Genomic DNA, 24,109 nt, shown 5'->3' with positions numbered 1-24,109 from the left:
ATTCAAATTATTTTCGAACTTTAGCTAGTAATAAGTCTTACTATAAGCTAGTAATAAGAGGCGGTGAACACAGTTCGAAATCCCCTTCTCTCAAGTATAAGCCTACACACCCCCTAGTCTAATACACTCTTAGTACAATTTTAAGTTATGGTTAGGAGTATTGTTTCCTATACCTCACTCTCCCTGAAAGAAATGAAAAAATACCTTTAAAGTCGTGAGCGTCAATGGAAGATGTGATACTTGGATGAATTCTTTGTGACTTCTAATTTCAAGCTTCAATTTCTCTAACTCAACCTTTGGCTTTTTAGAGGGAGGTAAATCTGTCAAAGAACTTTTTGTTTTGGTAGATTTCTGAGCATCTTTTTGGGCATCTGGACTTGGTAAAACGAGTTTGGTTTCTTCCATAATTTTTTTAGCGTCATCTTTAAGCCCAGAAAGCTTTGCAATGGCCACTGTAATTTTCGCTACTTGTTCAGGTTTGCCACGCAAGCTCAAACAGATGTCAGGAATTTTGAATCTAATGGTCGTCTTTCCGTCATTAATAAACGTGTAAAACATTTGAGATACATTTCCATTAATCTGGAAGAAAAAAATAGTCACAGATTGCGAAGGACTAAAAGACATAATTTCAAACTATAAACAAGAGCTATTTTATTTAGGTAGATGGCATTATCTTTTTCCCTTTACTCATTCAGAAAGATACAATCATCTACTGGTGTAGAGTTCTCGGTTTTCCAGGAGGCAATGTTTTAAATTTTGTTTTATGATTAAAGTGTCAATTTATCTGCCCCCCCCCCAATATTAAAGAATTCCGTTTTTTGCAGAGACAGTGGGAGAGAGAGAGAAAAGATTGAAGTCAAAATTATATTCCTCCCCTAAACCCTGTAGGCAATCGTCGGCTCCATTACACCTCCCAAAAAGACGAAAGGTCCCAATCAATTGCTGTTTTCAGTGGCCACTGAGTATTGAGACGAGGATTCATTTTGCTGGCCAACTCCTAGCAAAAAGATTTACATAAAGTTTACCTCACTCTGACTATTTCTTGGCATAATATTATGGATTAACGAAATAGCCTTTTTAGGTTAATGCCTAGAATACATAAGAATATTTTTAAACAAGCTAAATTTGACTATGAAAGTTAGTCAATTCTCTTTCTGATAAATGGTTTACATTACTGAGTTTTCTTTTTTACAATGCACAAAGACTAGCATTACCTGTTTCCAAAAGGCCCCTCCATTGTCACAAGGTAAACCATATTTATTTATATGTCAGTTCTAGCAACCTTGATGACCAACTAGCTGACAGCCTGATAGCTTAAGGCGAACTGTTACAAAGACTCCAACTCTATATCAGAACTTATTTATGCCTGTTCACAGGGAAAACATTTTCTCAAAATATGTTGTATTTCTATTTACAAATAAAATATAAAAAATAGAAATGTACAAGCGTTGAGATTTTTTTTTTACTAGAAAAGTGAATAAAATAAACTGGAAAAATCCCAAATATCTCGGCTTCAATCCAAAAACTTTAAATCCTCCCCCCCCCAAAAAAAAAGAAAGAACAAAAAAAAGACTAGACTGAACAGCTAAAAAATACAAGAAGCTAAGTCTTTTTATTAATTAAATAAAAAAAATCCAAAAAAAGAAGTTCTTAATAAAAACTGGAGGATTCTTAAAAAAAAAATAAATAAATAAAGATAAAACCTCCGATGAGAAGAGAAAGATTCCTGTATAATTTAGACTTAAAACAAATATAAATTACTATCAATGAACGAATGAAAACCAAAACGAACACTAATTAAAATAAAATCCCATCAAACGTAAAGATAGCAGATATTGGTATAGATAAATAAATGAATTTTAAGACAAACAGAAATTAAAGTGAACAATCAAGTCAGAATTAAAACGAATATAAATTATCACTAACATCAGCAGGAGTGCAGACTCCTGAACATTTTAAGCATCACATCGTGATTTGTCCATGACTGAAAAGAATTTTTATTTCGAGCAGTGTGTCATTTATTTGTCATGGGGTCAACAAAAACAAAACAAAGGGTTATTGCGAGGTTAGTCTAGGTTTACAAATAAGAATGGTGCAGCTTTGCAGTGGTACAATCTCTCTTTTCTTTCTTTTCCTCCTTTGTTTCAACGTGTTCTAATTTTTTTTGTTTTTATGTGCAGCTCTATAAAAATGCGTACCGTTTAATGCGAAGCAATTAAGAATCTGAGACTCAATTCACAGCTATCAAACTGGAATGTCTTTCTCTAAAAGTTAAGAAATTGTGTTTTGAGATTCCTCCTGCTTATACTCAAGGCTTTCAATCTTCAGGGATCTCTAATTATGAAGCATATAAATGAGCTGGGATTTTCCCAAAGTCGTAACATATCTACATCACTGTTTCTCACTAGAAAAGGGTAGAATGGCAATTTTCTAAAAATATTATTGTGGCGTTTTCAAGCAAAAATTTACAGATATACAATTAATGCTTGTTTAATAAGATAGATGTACTAATTTATAGCAGTATCTGGCATCTTAATGATGTAATTATTCATTTTGAATTCTGGTCGTTTTAAGTTTCAATAATTGTTGGAGTATTCTGCTCTTTTTAGATTTTAACATGGTAGATGCCCTTTTTAACGAGTTTGTTTCCTAAATGTTTTGTTTTAATTGACGTTTCCTTGGTCCTGAACATTTCAATTGAGTTGTCTAAAAGAATTTTAAAGCAAATAAGCAGTTGAAGTTTCCGTGATAAGGATCAATAAAAACACATTTTCCCTCCAAAATGTACAGATATAGTCTACTTGCCTTAATAGTTTCACAACGATCCAAGAAAAACAATGTTAGGTCTATTTAGGGGCTTCACGAATCGAATACAACTCATTTTTTTTTAATTTCTTACCCCCTACAAGGTTTGTATGGCCCAATAGACATGCCCAGAATGTTTGTAGCCAATTGGGCACGAAGCAAATTTTGGACGTCATGAATCAATAGCGCATGTTTTTTTTTTTTTTTTTTTTTTTTTTTTTTTTTTTTTTTTTTTTTTTTTTTTTTTTTTTTTAAATTGCTCCTGTCTACTATATTTGATCCATTTCTTAATTGTCTGTTTAATCCCATCATCTTTATCTATATGCACAGTAAGTTTGTTGGCCCTGTTTCAGGTGTCATATATAGATACAACCAAACTTCAAAGTATTTTTGTTTCCAATCAGGTCTACCTCGCGCTGCTTACATACCCCATAAGTTATAAGCCAATCAGAAAGTAACATAATTTTGGGCGTTAAAAATAATGCAGACAAAATGACTTTCAAACTTTGTGTAATGCTTAGGGGTTTTCAACTTGTCAAGAAACATTTGATCGTCATTTAAAATCAGCTGAAGCAGAGACAAAACACAAACACCCCAGCAGGGGCGGGTCCAGAATTTTCTTTATGGGGGGGGGGGCGCATAATAGATTGAACCATTATTGAACCGAGCTCTACATATCTGAATTTCTGCATGACTCGACCTTAACCTAATTTTCACTCTGGCCTCAGATTTACTCCCTATATTTTTTTTAGAAATTGCTTTTCTTTCTTCTGTGTCACCAAAATAATTGCTGGGAACGCACGTCTATCCTCGAATAGTCGTTTTGTCGTATCCGTCTGAATTTCCAGTTTCTTTATCACTTCTCCAATTTGGTTAATTATCATCAGAGTATTATTACTACATTTTTGTCCGTCTTCTATGGATGCTTGTTTCGCGCTGTTTTGGGTGTTGCCTCTTTTCTGTTTTAAACACTGTAGTTATATTACTTAATTTCATCAAGTTAACTATATTTCTATCAGGAATTGTAAAAGCTGCCTCCTCTTTATTATCCACTTTGGATGCATCGGTGAATATATCCACAGTTTCAAGATAATACACTTCTTTTCTCAGCTTGAACGATGGCTTATATTCCAGATTTATCCAGTTTTCAAATTTAGCATTGCAATGGGATGTAATAGATTTCCACCGAGGGGCTATGTCGCATTCGGCACTCTCAAAATTGATGTATATTGGTATTCGAGCACCATAACCTTCCCTCTTTCGCATCTTGATTTAGTTGGATTTGATTGGTCAGCTATTCATATCTTCTGACTTTAATGTTGGTGTGTCTTTCGCGCGGCCAAGCTTCTCAATTCCACTTTCTGATTCAAGAAAACCCCCGTAGCTTTGTCTTTTTAGCTCCAAAGGCTGCCCTTACAGAACTATATTAAATGGTTTCCAACCCCTCGAACGACAAGTTAGATATCACCACATCAACTATTCCTCCGTATCCCAATTAATAAATGAACTAACTTCATTTTTATACAATCCTAACAAGGGGGGAGGGGATTAATGCCAGGTTTGCTTCTCACTCAATTGGACTATCTGTCTTGGCTTTTTCTACAATTAGCCACGACTTGATGCTCACAACTATTCATTTTAATTCAAAAATCAACGGACTTTTGAATGATCACTTATCGCTCCTATATATTTTATGTAAGACTCCATAAAAATATCAGATTTTGGGCCGAAATTTGCTCCACGTAACATCTTATTCATAAAATATAAGCCTTTGGCACCTATTGTCTTTAACTGTCTAATATGAGCTTTAAACTTCAGGCTTCTATCAAAAGCAATCCCAAGCCCTTTAAATTCCTTCGCGATTTCAATTCGTGTCCTATTTAGAAAATGGTACTTCTGAAAACTTTTGTCTTCGCATGCTTACCATTGTTTTGTTATGCGTAACTTGTTATGAGTCGATCGATCCACATTTCCATAGATTGTTTAGAAAGCTACTGTCATTAGGCAGAAATATCAGTATAATTTTTTTTTTGTTGGCATGTAAACAACAATAATTTTTACTTATTCGAATATAGCGAATTTTGTACCGAATAATGTGTTTTTGCAGGGAGTATCTTAGTGGAAGTACATGGTGACCATGCTTCCGAGTAATCCCATTCGATGAAGACACATCACAAACGCAAAAAGCACTTGAAGTGCTTTTTTTCAGCTTGCAAAAACACTTGAAGTCCCTCATCAATCAATTCTTGTCGTTTAAAAACAATGGCAATGATATGAAAGTAAGGAAATTGGGTGCCATATAAATTGAAGCCAAGAAATACTGAAGGCTGTTTTTTCACGTGAGAACTACAGCTTCAACGGCAAAAGAAAGCTTTTTCTGCACCATATTGTGACAGGCGATGGAAAGTGGAGTTCACCATCCGTGATGTTCTCATCGACATTACCAGCATCTCAGCGTAGATCACAGGGGATTTACTAACGACAATTGATGTGTTTGAGGTTATCATTGCAAGGAAAACACCAACAAACACCAATAGAAACGACAAGTTATTTTGCAACATGACAATGCTTGGTCACATATTTCCGCACCCTTTAAAACATGCTTGGAAACGCTCAAATGGAAAGCTCTATCACACCTGCCGTATAGCCCTTACATTGCTTCTTCTGATTATTAAATAAAAAAAAACAAGTTTTTTCAACTGAAAGTAAGGAGCGACACTAAAATTTAAAACGAACAGAAATTACTTCGTATATGAAAGGGACTGCTTCCTCATCAACGCCCCGTTCTTTATACTAAAGTTTGACTCTTTCTCTCAACTCTTCTTTTTAAAACAGTAAAAAACTTTAGCGTAAAGAGCGGGGCGTTGATGAGGAAGCAGCCCCTTTCATATACGAAGTAACTTCTGTTCGTTTTAAATTTTAGTGTCGCTCCTTACTTTCAGTTGAAAAAACTTGTTTTATTTATATTTAATTTCTGAACGTTTTCGAATCAATGCATGTTTTGATTTTGGCTCTCCGCAGAGGAATAATTAAAAAGGAATTTGCATATTTTTTTATTTTTTTTGGCTAAATGGCTTTCTCATAATTTTGATCGAATGATTTTGATAAAAAAAAAGAGCGGGGGAGGAACCCTAGTTGCCCTCCAATTTTTTGGTTAATTAAAAAGGCAACTAGAACTTTTAATTTTTTACGAATCTTTTTATTAGTAAAAGATATAATTTTGTCCCAATTCATTAAGAATTAAATAAAAAAAACAAGTTTTTTTAACTGAAAGTAAGGAGCGACATTAAAACTTAAAACGCACAGAAATTACTTTGTATATGAAAGAGGCTGCTTCCTCATCAGCGCCCCGTTCTTTACGCTAAAGTTTGACTCTATCTCTCAATTTTTCTTTTTAAAACAGTAAAAAACTTTAGCGTAAAGAGCGGGGCGTTGATGAGGAAGCAGCCTCTTTCATATACAAAGTAATTTCTGTGCGTTTTAAGTTTTAATGTCGCTCCTTACTTTCAGTTAAAAAAACTTGCTTTTTTCGTTTAATTTCTGAACGTTTTTGAATCAATGCATGTTTTGATTTTGGCTCTCCGCAGAGGAATAATCAAAACGAAATTTGCATATTATTTTTTTTTTGGCTAAATGGCTTTCTCATAATTTTGATCGAACGATTTTGAGAAAAAAAGAGCGGGGGACGAAGCCTAGTTACCCTCCGATTTTTTGGTTAATTAAAAAGGCAACTAGAACTTTTAATTTTTTACGAATCTTTTTATTGGTAAAAGTTTTACGTAACTTATAAATTAGCTTACACAAAGAACTTTTGTATTCTCATGTTTTTATTACATATATGAGGGGATTCGCCCCACCGTCAGTACCTCGCTCTTTACACTAAAGCTTAAATTTTATCCCAATTTATTAAGAATGACCCCTGAATCACAAAAGCCGTAGAATAAATTGTTGAAATTACTAAAAATACTTTAGCGTAAAGAGCGAGGTATTAGAAGGAGATGAGCCCCTCATATGGGTAATAATTTCTGTTTGTTTTAAGTTTTATTGCTGTTCCTTACTTCCAGCTTAAAAAGCTTTTTCACATTTATTTTTTAATTGTTTTTTTTTAAATAATGCTAGTAAATCCTGCTCTCCCTTCATAGAAATTTTCTTCTCCCATGACAAACTCTCGATGGAAAGTTCCCCCAGCATATCCCCCTCTTCTCAACCCCTCCCCCCAACCAAAAAAATCCTCCTGAAAACGCCTGTATACTTTCCAATAACAATTACTATATGTAAGCACAGGTCAAAGTTTGTAACTTGTTGCCCCTCCCACGGGGACTGTGGGGGAGTAAGTCGTCCCCAAAGACATAGTTATAAGGTTTTTCGACAACGCTGAGTAAAATGGCTATCTCAGAATTTTGATCCGTTGACTTTGGGAAAATAATGAGCGTGGGAGGGGGCCTAGGTGCCCGCCAATTTTTTTGGTCACTTAAAAAGGGCACCAGAACTTTTCATTTCCGTTAGAATGAGCCCTCTTGCAAGATTCTAGGACCACTGGGTCGATACGATCACCCCTGGGAAAAAAAAAAAAAAAAAAAAAAAAAAAAAAAAAAAAAAAAAAAAAAAAAAAAAAAAAAAAAAAAAAACACGCATCCGTGATCTGCCTTCTGGCAAAAAATGCAAAATTCCACATTTTTGTAGATAGGAGCTCAAAACTTCTACAGTAGGGTTCTCTGATACACTGAATCTGATGGTGTGATTTTCGTTAAGATTCTTTGACTTTTAGGGGGTGCTTCCCCCTATTTTCCAAAATAACGCAAATTTTCTCAGGCTCGTAACTTTTGATGGGTAAGACTAAACTTGATGAAACTTATATATTTAAAACCAGCATTAAAATGCGATTCTTATGATGTAGCTATTGGTATCAAAATTCCATTTTTTAGAGTTTTGGTTATTATTGAGCCGGGTCGCTCCTTACTACAGTTCGTTACCACGAACTGTTTGATTACCGCTGAATCACAAAAGCCGTAGAATAAATAGTTGACATTACTAAAAATACTTTAACATAAAGAGCGACGTATTAGGAGGAGGTGAGCCCCTCAAATGGGTAATAATTTCTGTTCGTTAATTAGCGTGGGAGGGGGCCTAGATGCCCTCAAATTTTTTGGTCACTTAAAAAGGGCACTAGAACTTTTCATTTCCGTTAGAATGAGCCCTCTCGCAACATTCTAGGACAACTGGGTCGATACGATCACCCCTGAAAAAAAAAAAAAAAAAAAAAAAAAAAAAAAAAAAAAAAAAAAAAAAAAAAACACGCATCCGTGATCTGCCTTCTGGCAAAAAATACAAAATTCCACATTTTTGTAGATATGAGCTTGAAACTTCTACAGTAGGGTTCTCTGATACGCTGAATCTGATGGTGTAATTTTCGTTAAGATTCTGTGACTTTTAGAGGGTGTTTCCTCCTATTTTCTAAAATAAGGCAAACTGTTTGAACTGTTTGACTAACTTTTCTGGTCAATGCAGTACGACCTGGGTGAGGAGCACTTATCCAATTATGATAAGTAAAAAAAAGATCAAATCAAGGATTGTAGCCAAACCGGTCGAATTTTCAGAGATGCTATCAGTATATAGCCAGAAAATGGGAAGAAGTTGTGGCTAGCAATGAAAAATACTTTGAGCGTCGAATTTGTAACCAACTTTGAACAGTAAAGTTTCAATTTTGTAAGAAAAAAAAAACTCGAAAAGGTTTTTGACTTTTGATTTAGTTTGAAGAATCTGGTTGGCTACGTTACTCAAATTTGACCTGGGCTAATGTACCCAGAAAAGAAACAACTTGGCTCTTTTTGAGTTCCTACAATCGTGCTATCAATTAGTTACATAATAAGCTGCTCCTCCTGCTTGGTCCAAATTGACAACACTATCTTTAAATACTATCACCAACATGAAATAAAAGTGAGGATGAAATAAACAAAAAAAAACATCTCCAAATGGTTTTGATTCGAAATCCCCAATAAAAACTGGGTATAATAGAAACAAGAACTAAGATCCAAATGAAGGGTATCATAGTGACAAAGCAGAATATATCTTTAACTTTTGTAAAAAAAAAAAAAGAAAAACAAAGGAAATGTCCTAAATGGACTAAAGGCCTCTTTTTCAAAGAAGAAGAAGGCTTCCTTTTCAGATATACAGATAAGGTTTTCCTTCAATAATTGGTGCATAGTTATGCAATTTTTTTATATATAAAATCTTTATTTGTAATCATTAAAGCACATGGGCCTGTTGTTTAAAGGTTGAAAAAAAAAAAAAAAAAAAAACAAGAACAAAACAAGAGCTAAGAGCTCATATGGCACTTTTGCAAAATTCAAAGAATCAAAAAGGAAATGAATCAACAAAAGGAAAATCAGAGGCTTAATGCCGGTCGGGATTTAAAATAAGAGCTCTGAGACATAAGATCCTTCTAAATATCAAAATTCATTAAGATCCGATCACCCACTCGTAAGTTAAAAAAACCGCATTTTTTCTAATTTTTCTTCTCCCTTCATCCCCCCAGATGGCCGAATTGGGAGAAACGACTTTATCAAATCAATTTGTGCAGGTCCCTGACACACCTACACATTTTTATCGTCCTAGCACGTCCAGAAGCACCAAACTCGCCAAAGCACTGGACCCCCTAACTCCTCCAAAGAGAGCGGATCCAGTCCGGTTACGTCAATCACATATCTACGACATTTGCTTATTCTACCTACCAGGTTTCATCCCAAATTTTCCACTCTAAGCGTTTTCCAGGATTTCTGGTTTCCCCATCCAATTCCCCAAATGTCACCAGATCTGGTCGGGATTTAAAACAAGAGCTCTTAGACATGAGTTCCTTCTAAATGTCAAATTTCATTAACATCTGGTCTCCCATTCTAAGTTAAAAATACAACAATTTTTATAATTTTTCTGAATTAGCACCCACTTCAACTCCCCCAAAGACAGCGGATTCAGTCCGGTTATGACAATCATGTATCTAGGACTTGTACTTATTCTTACCACCAAGTTTCATCCCGATCTCTCCACTCTAAGCGTTGGACCGGATTACCCCCCAATATTACCGGATACGGTCGGGATTTAAAATAAGAGCTCTGAGACATGAGGTCCTTCTAAATGTCAAATTTCATTAAGATCCGATCACCCATTCGTAAGTTAAAAATACCACATTTTTTCAGTTTTTCGTCTCCCTCCAGCCCCCCAGATGGTCGAATCGGGGAATCAACTGTTATCAAGTCAATTTTTGCAGGTCCATGACACGCCTACCAATTTTCATCTTCCTAGAACGTCCAGAAGCACCAAACTCACCAGAGCACTGGACCCCCCCCCCAACTCCCCCAAAAAGAGCAGATCTGTTCTAATTATGTCAATCACATATCTAGAACTTGTGCTTATTCTTCTCATCAAGTTTCATCCCGATCTCTCCACTCTAAGCGTTTTCCGACATTTCCAGTTTTCAAGATTTCTGTAACCACCCTCCAGCCCCGTATGTCCCCGGATTCGATTCGAATTGAAAATGGAGCATCTGAGACACAAGATCTTTCTATATATCAAGTTTCATTAAGATCCAATCAACTGGAGATTCCCAGTTTCCAAGATTTCTGTTTCCCCCCTCCAGCCCCCAATGTCCCTGGATCCAATTCGAATTGAAAGTGGAGCATGTGAGACATTAGATCTTTCTATATATCAAGTTTCATTAAGAGCCAATCACCCATTTGTAAGATAAAGATACCTCAATTTTCACGTTTTCAAAGATTTCCGGTTTACCCCCTCCACCACCACCCCCAATGTCACCGAGCCTGGTTGGGATTAGAATAAGAGCTCTGAAGCACAAGATACTTCTAAATATCAAATTTCATTAAGATCTGATCATCCGTTTGTAAGTTACAAATACCTCATTCTTCTTGTTTTTCCGAATTACTCCCTCCCCCCCAACTCCCCCAAAGAGAGAGGACCCAATCCGGTTATGTCAGTCATGTATCTTGGACTTGTGCTTATTCTTCCCACCCAGTTTCATCCTGATCTCTTCACTCTAAGCGTTTTCCAAGATTTCCAGTTCCCCCCAACTCCCCCTGATGACACTGGATCCGGTTGGGATTTAAAATAAGAGATTCAAGTTACGAGGTTCTTGTAAATATGAAATTTCATTATGATCCAATCACTCCTTTGTAAGTAAAAAATACCTCATTTTTCTGATTTTTCAGAATTAACCCCCCCCCCCCACAACTCCCCCAAAGAGAGTGGATCCGTTCCGGTTATGTCAATCACGTATCTAAGACTTGTGCTTATTCTTCCCACTAAGTTTCATCCTGATCCCTCAACTCTCAGCATTTTCCAAGATTTTAGGTTTCCCCCTCCAACTCCACCCAATGTCATGGGATCCGGTCGGAATTTAAAATAAGAGCTCTGAAACAAGATATCCTTCTAAATATCGAATTTTATTAAGGTCCGATCAACTGTTTGTAAGCTAAAAATACCTCGTTTTTTCTAATTTTTCTAAATTAACTGTTCCCCCACTCCCCCCACAGATGGTCAAATTGGGGAAACGACTGTTTCTAATTTAATCTGGTCTGGTCCCTGATACACCTGCCAAATCTCATCATCCTAGTTTATCTCGAAGTGCCTAAACTAGCAAAACCAGGACGGACAGACCAACAGAATGTGCGTTTGCTATATGTTACTTGGTAAATACCAAGTGTCATAAAAAACATGTTTATGCACAGTTTTTTCCCTTCTTCAAGTGAAAGTCCTCTGAACCAATATCTCCCTTCCTTGTGCACAGGTATGTTTGTAATGGTAATATTAGAGAAATTTACCTTAAACTCATGTTTACAGCCAAATGTTCCATCTGGTTTCACTATTTCAGCAATAAAATACATTGCACCATCTTGCTTCTCAAAAGAAACCCTGCATTTTTTGGTTGCTGAGTGGCCAATAAAGTTCTTATTAAACTTTTCAAAGTGAATTTGTAGTACAATCATTGCCAAACAAATTGCTTACTATCCACTCTTGTTCACAAACAATCACTAATTTGATAGCTCAAAAATTGTTAGACACCTTTGCTTCAATTTGAAATCTGTATAGCTAAAAATACGAAAAATAAAACGTAAAACTAATGGGAATAACTGGGAATGAAAGGTACCATAACAAATTGTAAGGTACCACAGTATTCTATGTTTTTTTTTTGTACTTGTTACAAAATAATTAAGTACCCAGGGTATTACCATAGTTTGATCCGTATTAATGTGCTGAAATGAGAAAATAAATAAGTGGAACTAATCCTATAAATTTGATAACACTTTTTGTCTTTAAATATTGAAACGTAAGCAATCTGTTGATTTTTTTTTGAAGGTAAAAATATATGCAAGGAATTGACAATAACTCCACATAATCTAACATATTTATTCACCATCTATTTGGTAAGAACAAGAAGCTTGTTATGTTGTTGCGTTTTATTGGAAACTATACGTATCTTGAACACTATGCTTTTTTTTCATAACGTCAACAACAAATCATAGGCAGCACAATAGCACTACCTAAGTAAAGAACAATATTGGCACAATGTACTTTTGTTTTATTTTGTTTAGACCAGAAATTTATATCAAAGGAGTTGTCATAGATACTTCAAAAAAGGGCTTATTTGATTGAAAATTGAAAAGGCTAGTGCCCTTTGGAAGTCAAAAGTGATTGAAGGGCAACTAACCCCCCTCCCATGCCTACCATTTCCCCAAACACATTCAATCAAAGTTTTGAGATAGCCATTTTGTTCAACATAGTTGAAAGATCCGGAAATTATTTCTTTGAGGATGACCCCCCCCCCCAAAGCCCTCATAGCAAGGGTTGTAAGTTGTACCTGGGGGTATATAAGGTTTTTGTAGAAGGTGTTGTCGAAAGTTCAAAACGGCTCATTTGATTGGAAATTGAGAGGGCTAGTGCCCTTTTTAATAGTCGAAAGTGGTTGGAGGACAACTAAACCCCCTCCCATGCCCTCCATTTCACCAAGCACATTCAATACAAATTTTGAGATAGCCATTTTTGTTAAGCGTAGCTGAAAGGTTTGGAAATTATACTTTTGAGGATAACCCCCCCCCCTCAGTCCTGAAGGGCAAAGATTGTAATTTATGCCCTGGGGGCTAATAAGGTTATTATAGAAAGTGTTGTCATAGAATATTCAAAAAGGGCTCATTTGATTGGAAATCGAGAGGGTTAGTACCCTCATTAATAGTCAAAGATGATCAGAGGGTGAGTGCCCCTCCTCACCCATCATTTCCCCGAACACTTCCAATCAACATCTTGATATAGCCGTTTTGTTTAATGTAGTTGAAAGGTCTGGACATTAGGTCTTTGAGGATGACACCCCCCCCCACAGCCTTCAGGACAAGGGTTGTAAGTTATGCCCTTGGAGCATATAAAGTTTTATAGACAGCGATTGTCATAGAAACTTCAAAAAGGTTTTGTTCAATGGAAATTGAAAGGGCTAGTCTTTTCAGTAATCAAAAGTAATTTGAGAGCAACTAATCCCCTCTCACGCCCACGATTTCCCCAAACACTTCCAATCAAAATTTTGAAAAAGCCATTTTGTTCAACATATTTTTAAGGTCCGGAAATTATGTCTTTGAGTACAACAAATCCCCTCAGCCCTCAGGGCAAGGGTTGTAGGTTATGCTTGGGGGCATACAAGGTTTTTATGGAAGGTGTCGTCGTAGAAATTTCAAAAGGGCTCATTCGATTTGAAATTGATAGGGCTAGTGCCCTTTTGAATAGTCGAAAGTGATTAAAGGACAACTAACCCCCCTCCCACACCCACCATTTCCACAAAAATATCCAATCAAAATTTTGATATAGCCATTTTATCAAACATAGTTTAAAGGTTCAGAAATTATGTTTTTGAGGATGACAACCCCCCCCCCTTCCTCACAGTCCTCAAAGGCAGATGTTGTAATTTATGTCCTGGGGGCATATAAGATTTTTTATAGAAAGTGTTGTCATAGAAACTTCAAAAGAGCTCTTTTGATTGGAAAATGAGAGGGCTTGTGCCCCCCCCCTACCCACGCCCATCATTTTCCAACCACATCCAATCAACATTTTGATATAGCCGTTTCGTTTAACGTAGTTGAACGGTCTGGAAATTATGTCTTTGAGGATAACATCCCTCTAAAGCCCTCAGGACAACGGTTGTAAGTTATGCCCTTGGTTTTTATAGACAGTGGTGTTGTAGAAACTTCAAAAAGGGCTCATTCAATTGGAAATTGAAAAGCTAGTGCCCTTTGTAAACAAGGAGTGTTTTGCAAACAATACAGGTGTTTCTTATGTAAGTAGTTGCATGACAAGTTACATTCATTGAGAATGAAGCATTCTTGCGTGACTTGTTTCTTCAGGGCCCATTTGGAACCCCCACTTGTAACTAAGAAGGGCACACGTGGGTGTTAAGTAGTGGCAGCCCAATGTTATGTAACGACGATGCACACATGGGATGTTATGTAATACTTTAAGAGTTTTTTCTTCAATGCTGTTTTTCTTTCTCGAGATTTCATTTACTTCAAGTTTCTTTTCCTTCTTTTTTTTCTCAGGGAACCTTTATAATTCAAAGATTTTGTCTGTTTTAGGAATCAAAAGAGATTTCCCCCTAATGTGTGTTAGACATCTGGACCATGATCTATTCCTAATATTATGATTCAAATATTTCCTTAAAACAAACCAAATGCATAACCAATCCTTGATTTAAGTCTGCAATTTTCACCAATTTAACAACCTAAAGGCCTATAATTCCCCCCCCCCAAAAAATTCATTTGACAGAATCACTTGGTAATAACCTTTCAAATTTACATATAAATAATTTCAATTGCCTATGTCAACCTCATCACTAGTATACCATGCCCAATTCTAATGTCAATCTGTTAATAATACCTTCAAACTTCAAAATTGTAGGTTTCTCAGGGTACATTCCATGATTCAAGCTTCTTTTTAGCATTTAACATTAAACATTTCCTTAAAACAAGTCAGTTGCTGGACAAAATGCTTGATTTAAGTCCAATTTTTTCCATTTAACATCCCACTGTTCTATGACCCCCTTCAAATAATATATGACTGACAAAACCATTTGTTAATACATCATTTTGATTTCCTATGCCTACAGAAATGGCAAGTAATGTAGTGAAATATTTTTATTGAAATAATAGCATATAGAATATCATCATTAAAAAAAAAAAAAAAAAAATTAATGTTTTGAATTGATTCCACAAAACACTTCATTCCATACTCTTTAAAAATGTCTTAAGAATGATAATATGTACCACAGGGATGTTATGGGCCAGCCACATATTGCCATGGTGGTATGAATTGACATGCTGTATTATGAGGGGGTGGCTTATGATCAACACAACAAAATGGATTTAACCATAACTTTCATCAAAGAAATATCTGAAAGATTTTCTTAGGAATGATAATATATATCATAGAGATATCATGGGCCAGCCACATATTGTCACAGTGGCATGAAAATGCATAGTCCTGGCTTCAAAAAACATGGCATTTTCATTAGAACCTCTCAGAAACTAACTCTTAATATGGCTTCAATTTACCTCTAACAACAAATCTCCCCCTGGTATTGGTAGCTAGGGCCCTGCCTTTCTTTAATTCATGCTTTTTAGCTTATATTTTATTCTATATCAGCTTTATTACCTTTTGTTTTTCTTTTTGTTGAGTTTTACTGCTTTTTTTTCTGTAATTTTATAATTTTATACTTTTTTTAATAAGTTTTTTGTACAATAAAAAGTCTATGTATTACAAAACAAAGTCTAGGTTGCATTAGAAAACTAATACAATGTAGCAAGTAGGTGCACATCAAATGTAATAAATTTCCAGTAATTGATTTTCTCCCTGTAATGTGAATTATTACAGACACAGGAAACAGGCATTCAATAGCTTAATTGATCTAGAAAGTGTGTAGAAATTCCCCATGCACGGAAGAGGTTATTTTGTAAAATCTATTTCCAAAATCATAATATGACAAATAGATTACTGATCCAGGTGTCTAATACACAATACCATTGAGGGAAGTCTCTTTGGATCCCTAAAAAGGACACAGATCATTGGATTATAAAGGTCCCCTGAGAAAAAGAAAGAAAAAAATCTTGACAAAAATGAAATCTCAAAGAAAAAATCTTTTAAAGTATTATGTAGCATCTAATGTGTGTACTGTCATTATGTAACAGTCACATGTGTGTCACCAATATGTAACACCCACATTTGTGCTGCCATTACATAACACCCACATTTGGTCCCTCCTTAAATACAGGCAGGGGTACCCCATGGCCCTCAAGAAACAAGTCACCCAAGAATGTATCATTCTAAATAAACATAACATGTCACACAACTCCTATTGTGTAAGAAATACCTACATCTTTTAGAAACACTCTCTATTACATAACAACTAAAGAAACATTGAAAAAAACATTTACATAAGAAAACAAACAAGCCCATGATATGTAACAAACAGGTGTACTATATCACTACAGATATTGTGTAATATAATAATAAGAATAATAATTTATTTATAACCCACAAAGTACATTAAACTGTGGAGTTAACACAAAAAAAAGAAAAAAACAAGACAAAAAACATAACAAAATAAATAACATAGCAGCATAACAACATACAACATAAGTAGATTACCTCAATAAAAAAAAGGCCAAAGAGGGTCAAAAACACCAATCATTTGCCGATTTTTAAGACATATATCTTTAGATAAATGTTTCAGTCGCGAGGGCGCATCAACAATGTCAAATTTAGAAACGACTAATTTTAGAAACACATATATTACTGTACAAACTATAGTATTGCATAAGAAGCTGGGGCATGTAATAACACCTTGAAGGATTGGTAACACCAATAGTATATACCCTAAGGGCTTTGTTGGAAGCCTTACAAAATCAATACTTATATAACTTTGTTTTTCAGAATTCTGGTCATACTATTGTGCAGTGGTAATTCTTATGTCTAGTTTGTTATCACAAATATTCAATTTCTGATGATTTTTAAGATCATGGAGGAATCCCACTCTATGCAGAGTTTTTCAGAAAATCTCTCCCAACCTAACTGAAACTTTCTAATGCAGTAAATTTCTCCATGAAGATTGTTTTCCTGGTGATAATCCTCCATGGAGAATATATCCCTGGTAAAATTCACCAAGGAATTTCCCTCCAAAGAAAAAATTCTCCCCATATAGAATCCATCCACAGGAAACCCCTCTCTCCAAAAAGTGTCTTTATACTCCCTAATTGCAAATACTATTTGTAAACATTGGCAAATATCACAACTTGCAGCCCTTCATCAGGGGAATGTGGAATGGGGGGTAATGTTATTCTTAAAACCAGTCATTGGACCTTTAAACTATGCCAAACAAAATGGCTATCTCAAAATTTTGATCAGATGGGTTTAGGGGAAAAAGGCATCAGAGAAAGGCTAGTTACCCTCCAGTTTTTTGGTCACTTAAACTGGACACAAAAGCTTTTAATTTTTGTTCAAATGAAGCCTCTCCTGATTGGCTCAATAGAATCACCCCTGGTAAGAACAAAGAAAAAAAATATACCCATGCTGATGCCCGAGTGTGCTAGAGGTTGGTATGTCCATAGTGTCACCTTATTTCAAGAAGAACAAAGAAATACTAGAAAGAGTATAATAAAGAACAACCAAAATGGTCAAAGACCTCAAACAAATGCCATAAGAAGAGTATGTATGTTACTTGAGGCTTCCTACTCTTATACACAGGAGGAAACACAGATGTGATTATAGCCTAAAATATTCTGCCTGGTCTCCTTGCCCCCCCCTGAGCACTATGACAAGAGGGCATTTCAAGAAAACCTTCTAGAAATGCTCCTTAATCTAAGAAAGAAGCCATTTCTTCATCCAGCAAGTAATAATCTTGTGAAATCAATTCTCAGAAGATATTCTGGCTGCTGATTCAACTAGTACTTTCAAGAAGAATCTTGACCAAGAATGGCAACAGTAAGAGTACCTGCACAAATGGGAAGCTGTTGAGTCCTCAACCCAAATGTAGCAAGCAACCATGTCAAACAACCTACAGAAGTCATAATAGAGCATTCCAAGGATAGAAAATCCTTAGATTTGCTTCAAGCTGTGATTTAATGTAATTATCCTACAGAGGAAAGGTGTGATGGAACATTCATGAAGAAGTTGCTTTTTCACATTTGTGAAAAATTAACTTTTTAGAAAAAAAGTAATAATCTTTAAATATTAGTGAAAGCTGAACATTTTGGCTTTGCATTCAAAAACCTCTATCAATAGAAAAAAATTAGTTAGCTTAAATTAAGCATAACATGTCAGAAAAAGAAACAAAATCATATGGATGTGAATTTAGTTTATTGTTTTCTGTTTTCCTTTTCTTTAAATGCTATATCTAATTTAGCTGAATTCATTTTGTTTACTTTCTGTAAATTACTTCCTAACATACAGAATAAATGAAGCTAATATATTGTATGCAGCCCTGCTATACTTTATCTCCAACCACACTAATGTGCAAATATATAGCCAAAATTATATAGGTCTATTTCCAATGCTTTCTGCATCCCCTACTTTTGTTTTTCTGATTCTTGTTTAGATGAGTTGATTCAGTTATAGGTAAATGGGTTGAAACAAAAGATATATATTCAAGAATATATTGGAAATATATAATTTTGGCCAGGAAATACCCATATGTTTGCAAATTATGGGTGGGCGGGTAAAGTAAATCATGGCTGTATGCAATATGTGTTAGATATAATTTTTCTGTATATTATGATTTTATAATTTTTCTATTCATGTTTTTCCTTCTCAAGAGCCGATAAACTAGGCTTATTCCCAACTGTATGTATTCAATCCAATATGAGGAGCTCACTGCTTGTGTTCATGAAAAATATATTTGATATAATTTAATCAAAGTACACTAATTACAGGTATTTTTTTGAAGTATTTTAGTGACTTTCAAAGTCCAATAACATAAAAAAAAGCTAGAAAAAGCATGATCTACCTAGTTTGATAGTAATGATATACTTACAAGAAATACATATCTGGTTAGTTGGATGCTAGGCCTATATACAGAGTGCTTTGAGAACTTACTCATCTGGTTAGTTGGATATAAATATAAGGAAGTCTAAGATATCTTATCTGTACACTAACCATTATCTGTGTTCAAACATATAAGTAGACAATAAGAATACTGGGCCTGGCCTGCCACCCTGGCAGTATTATTAGGGTGCAAGCACCTCCTGGATATCCTAAATTTTTCTTAAATTCTGGGCATTCCTGTCTGAATTTCTGGGCATATCTCTATTATCATGTAAATTATTGGTAAAATTCTAGTTAATTGACTTCTTGCTATCTCAGAAAGGGTTTAGGTTAGGAAAATGAGACTTTCAGGGATGAATCTACAGACTAAAGTATGTCCTGGGAAGGTATTTTGAAGCAACTACCTCCACTCCTTCTCCCTCTAGAAGGCCCTGACCTTTGAAGACCTTAAAAATATGTGTTTTATAAAAGTGAAACCTTGCAAAATTGATCTTCTTCTTAATTGAAGTACAACAAAATTGTTTTCAGCTTCATAACTTTGCTCAATTCCATTTTATAAGGTTTTAAAGATATACAAATACATTTCCTAAATTTTGAAAAAAAAACATTGATATGACTCAAAATTCTACTCAAATAACAGGAATTGCATTTTCAGAACTAAAGGCAGAGAAAAAGCAACTAGTAACTGAAAATTAAGGTGAAATCTTGTTTTGTCAACATTTCAATAGGTATAGACCTGTCATGTAGGCAAATTTCAGGGCACTCTAGAGAGAGAAGGAATGGAGGTGGGTACTTTAAAATACCTTCCCTGGACATACTTTAGCCTGTAGACACATCCCTGAAAGTTTCATTTTCCTAACCTAAACCCTTTCCAAAATAGCAAGAAGTCAATTAATTAGAATTTTACCAAATTATTTAATTTCTCCATGTGTATTTTCAAATCTTGCTTATATTTAAATCTGCAAAAAGAGGAAAATTAGTCCACCTGATCAAATATTCAGGCTATGAACTTAGTTCACTCCTAATTGGACTAGGTAGATATTTAGTATGCAATATAGACAATCAGACATTTGGCTAGGTAGGTATGTGTAAGATTCTCAGAAATAGACTTCTATTCTCTGTCTAGCTGGATATTTTATTTGGTAAAATTCTACTTCAGTGACTTTTGGTTATCTTGGAAAGGGGGTAGGTTAGGAAAATGAAACTTTCAGGAATGGGTCTACAGGCTAAAGTATGTCCCAGGAAGGTATTTTGAAGTACCTATTCTACTCCCTCTCTCTCTAGAGGGTCCTGACCTCTGATGACCTTTAAAATATGTGTGTTATAAAAGTGAAACCTTGCAAAATAGATCTTCTGCTTGAATGAAGTATAACAAAATTGTTACCAGCTTCACAAGTTTGCTCAATCCCCATTTAGGCTATAAGGTATTTAAGATATGCAAATATATTTCCTAAGTTTTGAAAAAAAAAACATTAATATGGCTCAGAATTCTACTCAAATAACAGGAATTGCATTTTCATTGCTAAAGGCAGAGAAAAAGCAACTGGTAACTGAAAATTAAGGCAAAATGTTGTTTTGTCAAAATTTCAATAGGCATAGACCTATCATGTAGGCAAATTTCAAGGCCTTCTAGAGGGAGAAGGACTGGAGGTGGTTACTTTAAAATACCTTTTTGGGACGTACTTTAGCCTGTATACCCATCCCTGAAAGTTTCATTTTCCTGACCTAAATCCTTTCCGAGATATCAAGAAGTCAATTAACTAGAATTTTACCTATATTTGGATATTGTTTCTTCATTATAAAAAATATTTCTTTTTTAAGAATCACTGGACACCTTCCCTGCAAAAGACTGCATAAAACAATAAACCTGCCCCTTAAGTTGTTTTGCATGAAATCGTCTTCTTCTTAACCCAAGATGCCAACGCATATCCAATGAATATTCCAGTACCAAAAAATTTTTTTACTTACATAAAAAGTAAAATAAATAAAAAAACAAAAAATAATAGTAAAATAATAGTAAGTAACATAATAAAATAACATAAAAAGTAAAATAGAAGTAAAATAATTATAATAAAATAAATAAAAAAAAACAGTTATTTTTTTTAAGGGGTTTTCCGAAGCTCCAAATGAAAAACTGTCTCTGCCGTCCAGCTAAAACTGTTAGCTAACATACTTAGAGAATATTTTTAACAAATCGAATGCTTGTTGAAAAAAACATTGGAGAATATATTTGTGCTAGCTAACAAATCAGTGTCCACTGTAATCTCCTTGCAAATCTTTTCTTCTCAGGAGCTCAACAATCCAGACTAATTTATTTCAAGATTTAAAGATGAATAGACATTTGCTATTCTATACCAAAGTTACTTATATCTTGTGCAAAGAATAGCATACACACCTAACAATAATTGACGCTCAGCGAGTAACATATATGTTTCAGTAAAGTCTTTAGGTTTCCTGTATTCGAGCATTCCTCTAGCAGGTGACGAAAAGAATGCATATCACTTTAAAAAACGAATATATCGGTTGCGTTAAATTCGATTTCTTAAAGTGTTGCTGCATGTTGGGTTCCCGTAAGGTTCAATGATATTTCTGATTTCCTTATTAGCTGGGTAACTTTGATAATTTGAACAATCTTACCTAGATGTATGTTAGCCTCTCTCTCTGTGCCTGTCATTGTATGATTGTGTGCCTGACCATCTGTATTTGTGTATGTTTTTCTCTCTCATCGTGCATTTGTGTCCTAATGTGTGTTTACCTGTCTCTGTGTCTATCATTGTGCATTTGTTTGTCTTATTTTTTGTGTTTTTTTGTCTCTCTCTCTCACCATTCCTATGTTCTTGCCAGTCTCTGGTAGTAAGCACTACCATAATTGGTAGAGACTATCTTTGTGTGTCTATATGTCTGACTCTGTGTCTTTGTGTGTGTTTTTTGTCTCTATTTTTCTCTCTCTCACCATGCCTTTGTGTTTGCCTCTCTGCGTGCCAATATTTGTGTATTTGATTGTGTGCCTTTCTTACTGTCTATCTTTGTGTGTTTGTGCGTCTTGCTCTGTGTGTTCTTTGCCTCTCTTTAACCGTACCTATGTGTTTGCCTGTTTCTTTGGCTCTTTTTGTGTGTTTGTTTGTCTGACTCTGTGTGTTTTTGTCTCTCAGTCAGCAAGCCCTTTGCGTTTGCCCGTCTCTGTGTCTATGCTTGTGTGTCAGACTCTGTGGCAAAGAGTCAAACTTTAGCGTAAAGAGCGAGGGATTGCAGAGGGGACAACCCATTTCATATACGGAGTCATTTCTGTTCGTTTTAAGTTTTAATGTCTATCCTTACTTTCAGTTAAAAAAACTAGTTTTTTTTATGTAATTTCAGAAAAAGATTCGCACTCGCAGAAAGCATGATTAATGTCTTTTGCTGTTATTTTCTAAGCAAAAAAAAAATATAACTAGGGTACAAGACAAATAACTTTTTCGTTCAATAATTTAGTAATTTCTATTCGTTTTGAGTTTGACTTGAATATTAGTTTATTTTTTGTAACTTATTAGCTCATTATTGGTTTATTTTTATTAAGTTGTTTCTTTTAACTTTTAGTTGATTGCAATGTCAAATATTTTTTTTACTCTGCTCAAGACATTTTTTCGCTCTTTACTGTTTTGAAGAAAAACTTGTTTTTTTTTGTATTTAATCCACATAAAAAGCCAATAGTCGTGGCTTAACAATTGTCATAAGAAATCCATTTTTAGTTGTTTGAACATTTGCCCAAGTCATTTTTTTACTTACAGTTTTTTTTTATCACAAACTATTTGATGAGGATCTCCTGTGACGAATTTTTTTTGAACCTGTTCATTTTATTTAGTTAAATAGAATAATAAAAAGAAGGAGGGTCAATTTGACTGCTGGATAGTAATTTCAAATTTCACTCCTTCTGTAATGTATTCTAAGACGTAGGAAATTGCATAGAGATAAGTCTACATTTTTTATAATCTACGGAAGAAATAAATCTTTCCATAATTTTGGTTAAGTCTGATTTTCTTCTAAAATTAAATGCATAATAATTAAATATATTGTTGATGATACAAATTGATCCCTTTACCGGGAAATTTTGTCGTTAAAAAATTATCGTTTTTACTTTCATTTTGCAAGCAATTTAATTGCTCTTTTTATTTGAGAGTTTACTCCTAAGAGTATTCAAAAATAAACTCATTCCTATGAAATAAAAGCCTGAAATATATTCACTGTCACTCAATCACTACTGTTATTTTGGCGTCTGCCCCCTCTCCTGGAAAATTTTTTGCCGGCACCCTAGTTGCTAGAACTCCTTGTTTAAACTTGATATTCTGGTACTTTCTAATTTTGAAGAGCTAATGTCTAACGTGCTTGAACTTGGAGCCGTAGATGAAAACACTTTGAACTTTTGCTGGGTTGAACGCGGAGGACCTGAAAATTAATATTTTTTTAAGCCCACTTAGAACCAAGTGTGTTAAACGAGGCTTTAATTAGATTTCGCTCTAGTTAATACTTATTTTAAAGTAAGAAACATATTAATATGAAGGATAATATGTATAATTCATCGCCTGTTCATTAGTTAAGCCATACTGATGAATAAATCAAGAACTTTTGCTAGATTGAATGCGGAGGACCTGAGAATGATTTTTTTTATGTCCACTTTCAACCAAGTATCTGAAACGCAGTCTCAATTAGATGTCGTCTTTTCTAAATTTTGTTTTAAAGAAAGAAAGAGAATAATATGAATAAGATTATAATTCATTGCCTATTCATTAGTTAAGTCATACTGATGAATAAAATCTTTTCTGACCCATTTAGTTTGAAGGCAGACTACTAGACCTATATAGCTGGAAATGAATGTACTAGATGTCCCAATAGGCATCAGGATTCTACAAAAGATTACCTGTCTGTGTGCAGGTGGTCGAATAATTTTTAGCAGAGATTTTTGGTAAGAAATTATTGCTTATCTGATAACTAACCATAGTTTAGATATAAAAAGACTTCTAGAACATAGTAATATAGACCTTTTATTGATTTTTACACAGCTGGCTACTTTGGACACTAAAAGATAAGTAGGCTGGGCTAGTCTATAGGCCTGACATTCAATGGTAATAGCCTAGTGTTATAAAACTCAATAGGCCTAGTCAGTAAATCCATTCTTTTATTTGAATTCTAGTTCTGTACCTCTGAATGAGATCAGGGTATTAGTGCTGGATTTCCACTTTCAAAAAAA

At 34.7% G+C, this 24,109-nt stretch overlaps 2 protein-coding genes across 6 annotated transcripts in view; one reads left to right on the top strand and one right to left on the bottom strand.

The window, feature by feature from the left end:
* LOC136027356 (leucine-rich repeat protein 1-like) overlaps positions 1-20,791 on the bottom strand; it is a 30,812-nt gene extending 10,021 nt beyond the window's left edge. Inside the window, exons 1-3 of one of the 3 annotated variants that reach the window (XM_065704520.1) lie at positions 20,757-20,791; positions 11,637-11,904; positions 205-579 (exon numbers count right to left, since the gene is read on the bottom strand). In XM_065704520.1, coding sequence (XP_065560592.1) covers positions 205-579; positions 11,637-11,801 — 540 coding nt within the window. In that variant the 5' untranslated portion in view covers positions 11,802-11,904; positions 20,757-20,791. The other 2 variants (XM_065704521.1, XM_065704518.1) reach the window with 2 other exon arrangements.
* A 2,806-nt stretch (positions 20,792-23,597) lies between these two features.
* The window catches only part of LOC136027354 (glucose-6-phosphate exchanger SLC37A2-like), a 46,568-nt gene continuing 46,056 nt past the window's right edge, over positions 23,598-24,109 (top strand). For 2 of the 3 annotated variants that reach the window (XM_065704514.1, XM_065704516.1), the window contains exon 1: positions 23,608-23,824. In XM_065704514.1, coding sequence (XP_065560586.1) covers positions 23,730-23,824 — 95 coding nt within the window. In that variant the 5' untranslated portion in view covers positions 23,608-23,729. Of the gene's footprint in view, positions 23,825-24,109 lie in introns of all 3 variants that reach the window. The other variant, XM_065704515.1, reaches the window with a different exon arrangement.

Source organism: Artemia franciscana, chromosome 5 (assembly GCF_032884065.1).
Source record: "Artemia franciscana chromosome 5, ASM3288406v1, whole genome shotgun sequence".
In the NCBI taxonomy this organism is placed as follows: Eukaryota; Metazoa; Arthropoda; class Branchiopoda; order Anostraca; family Artemiidae; genus Artemia; species Artemia franciscana.
Note: the sequence above shows the minus strand (reverse complement) of the source record. Positions and strands in the feature narration are given on the sequence as shown.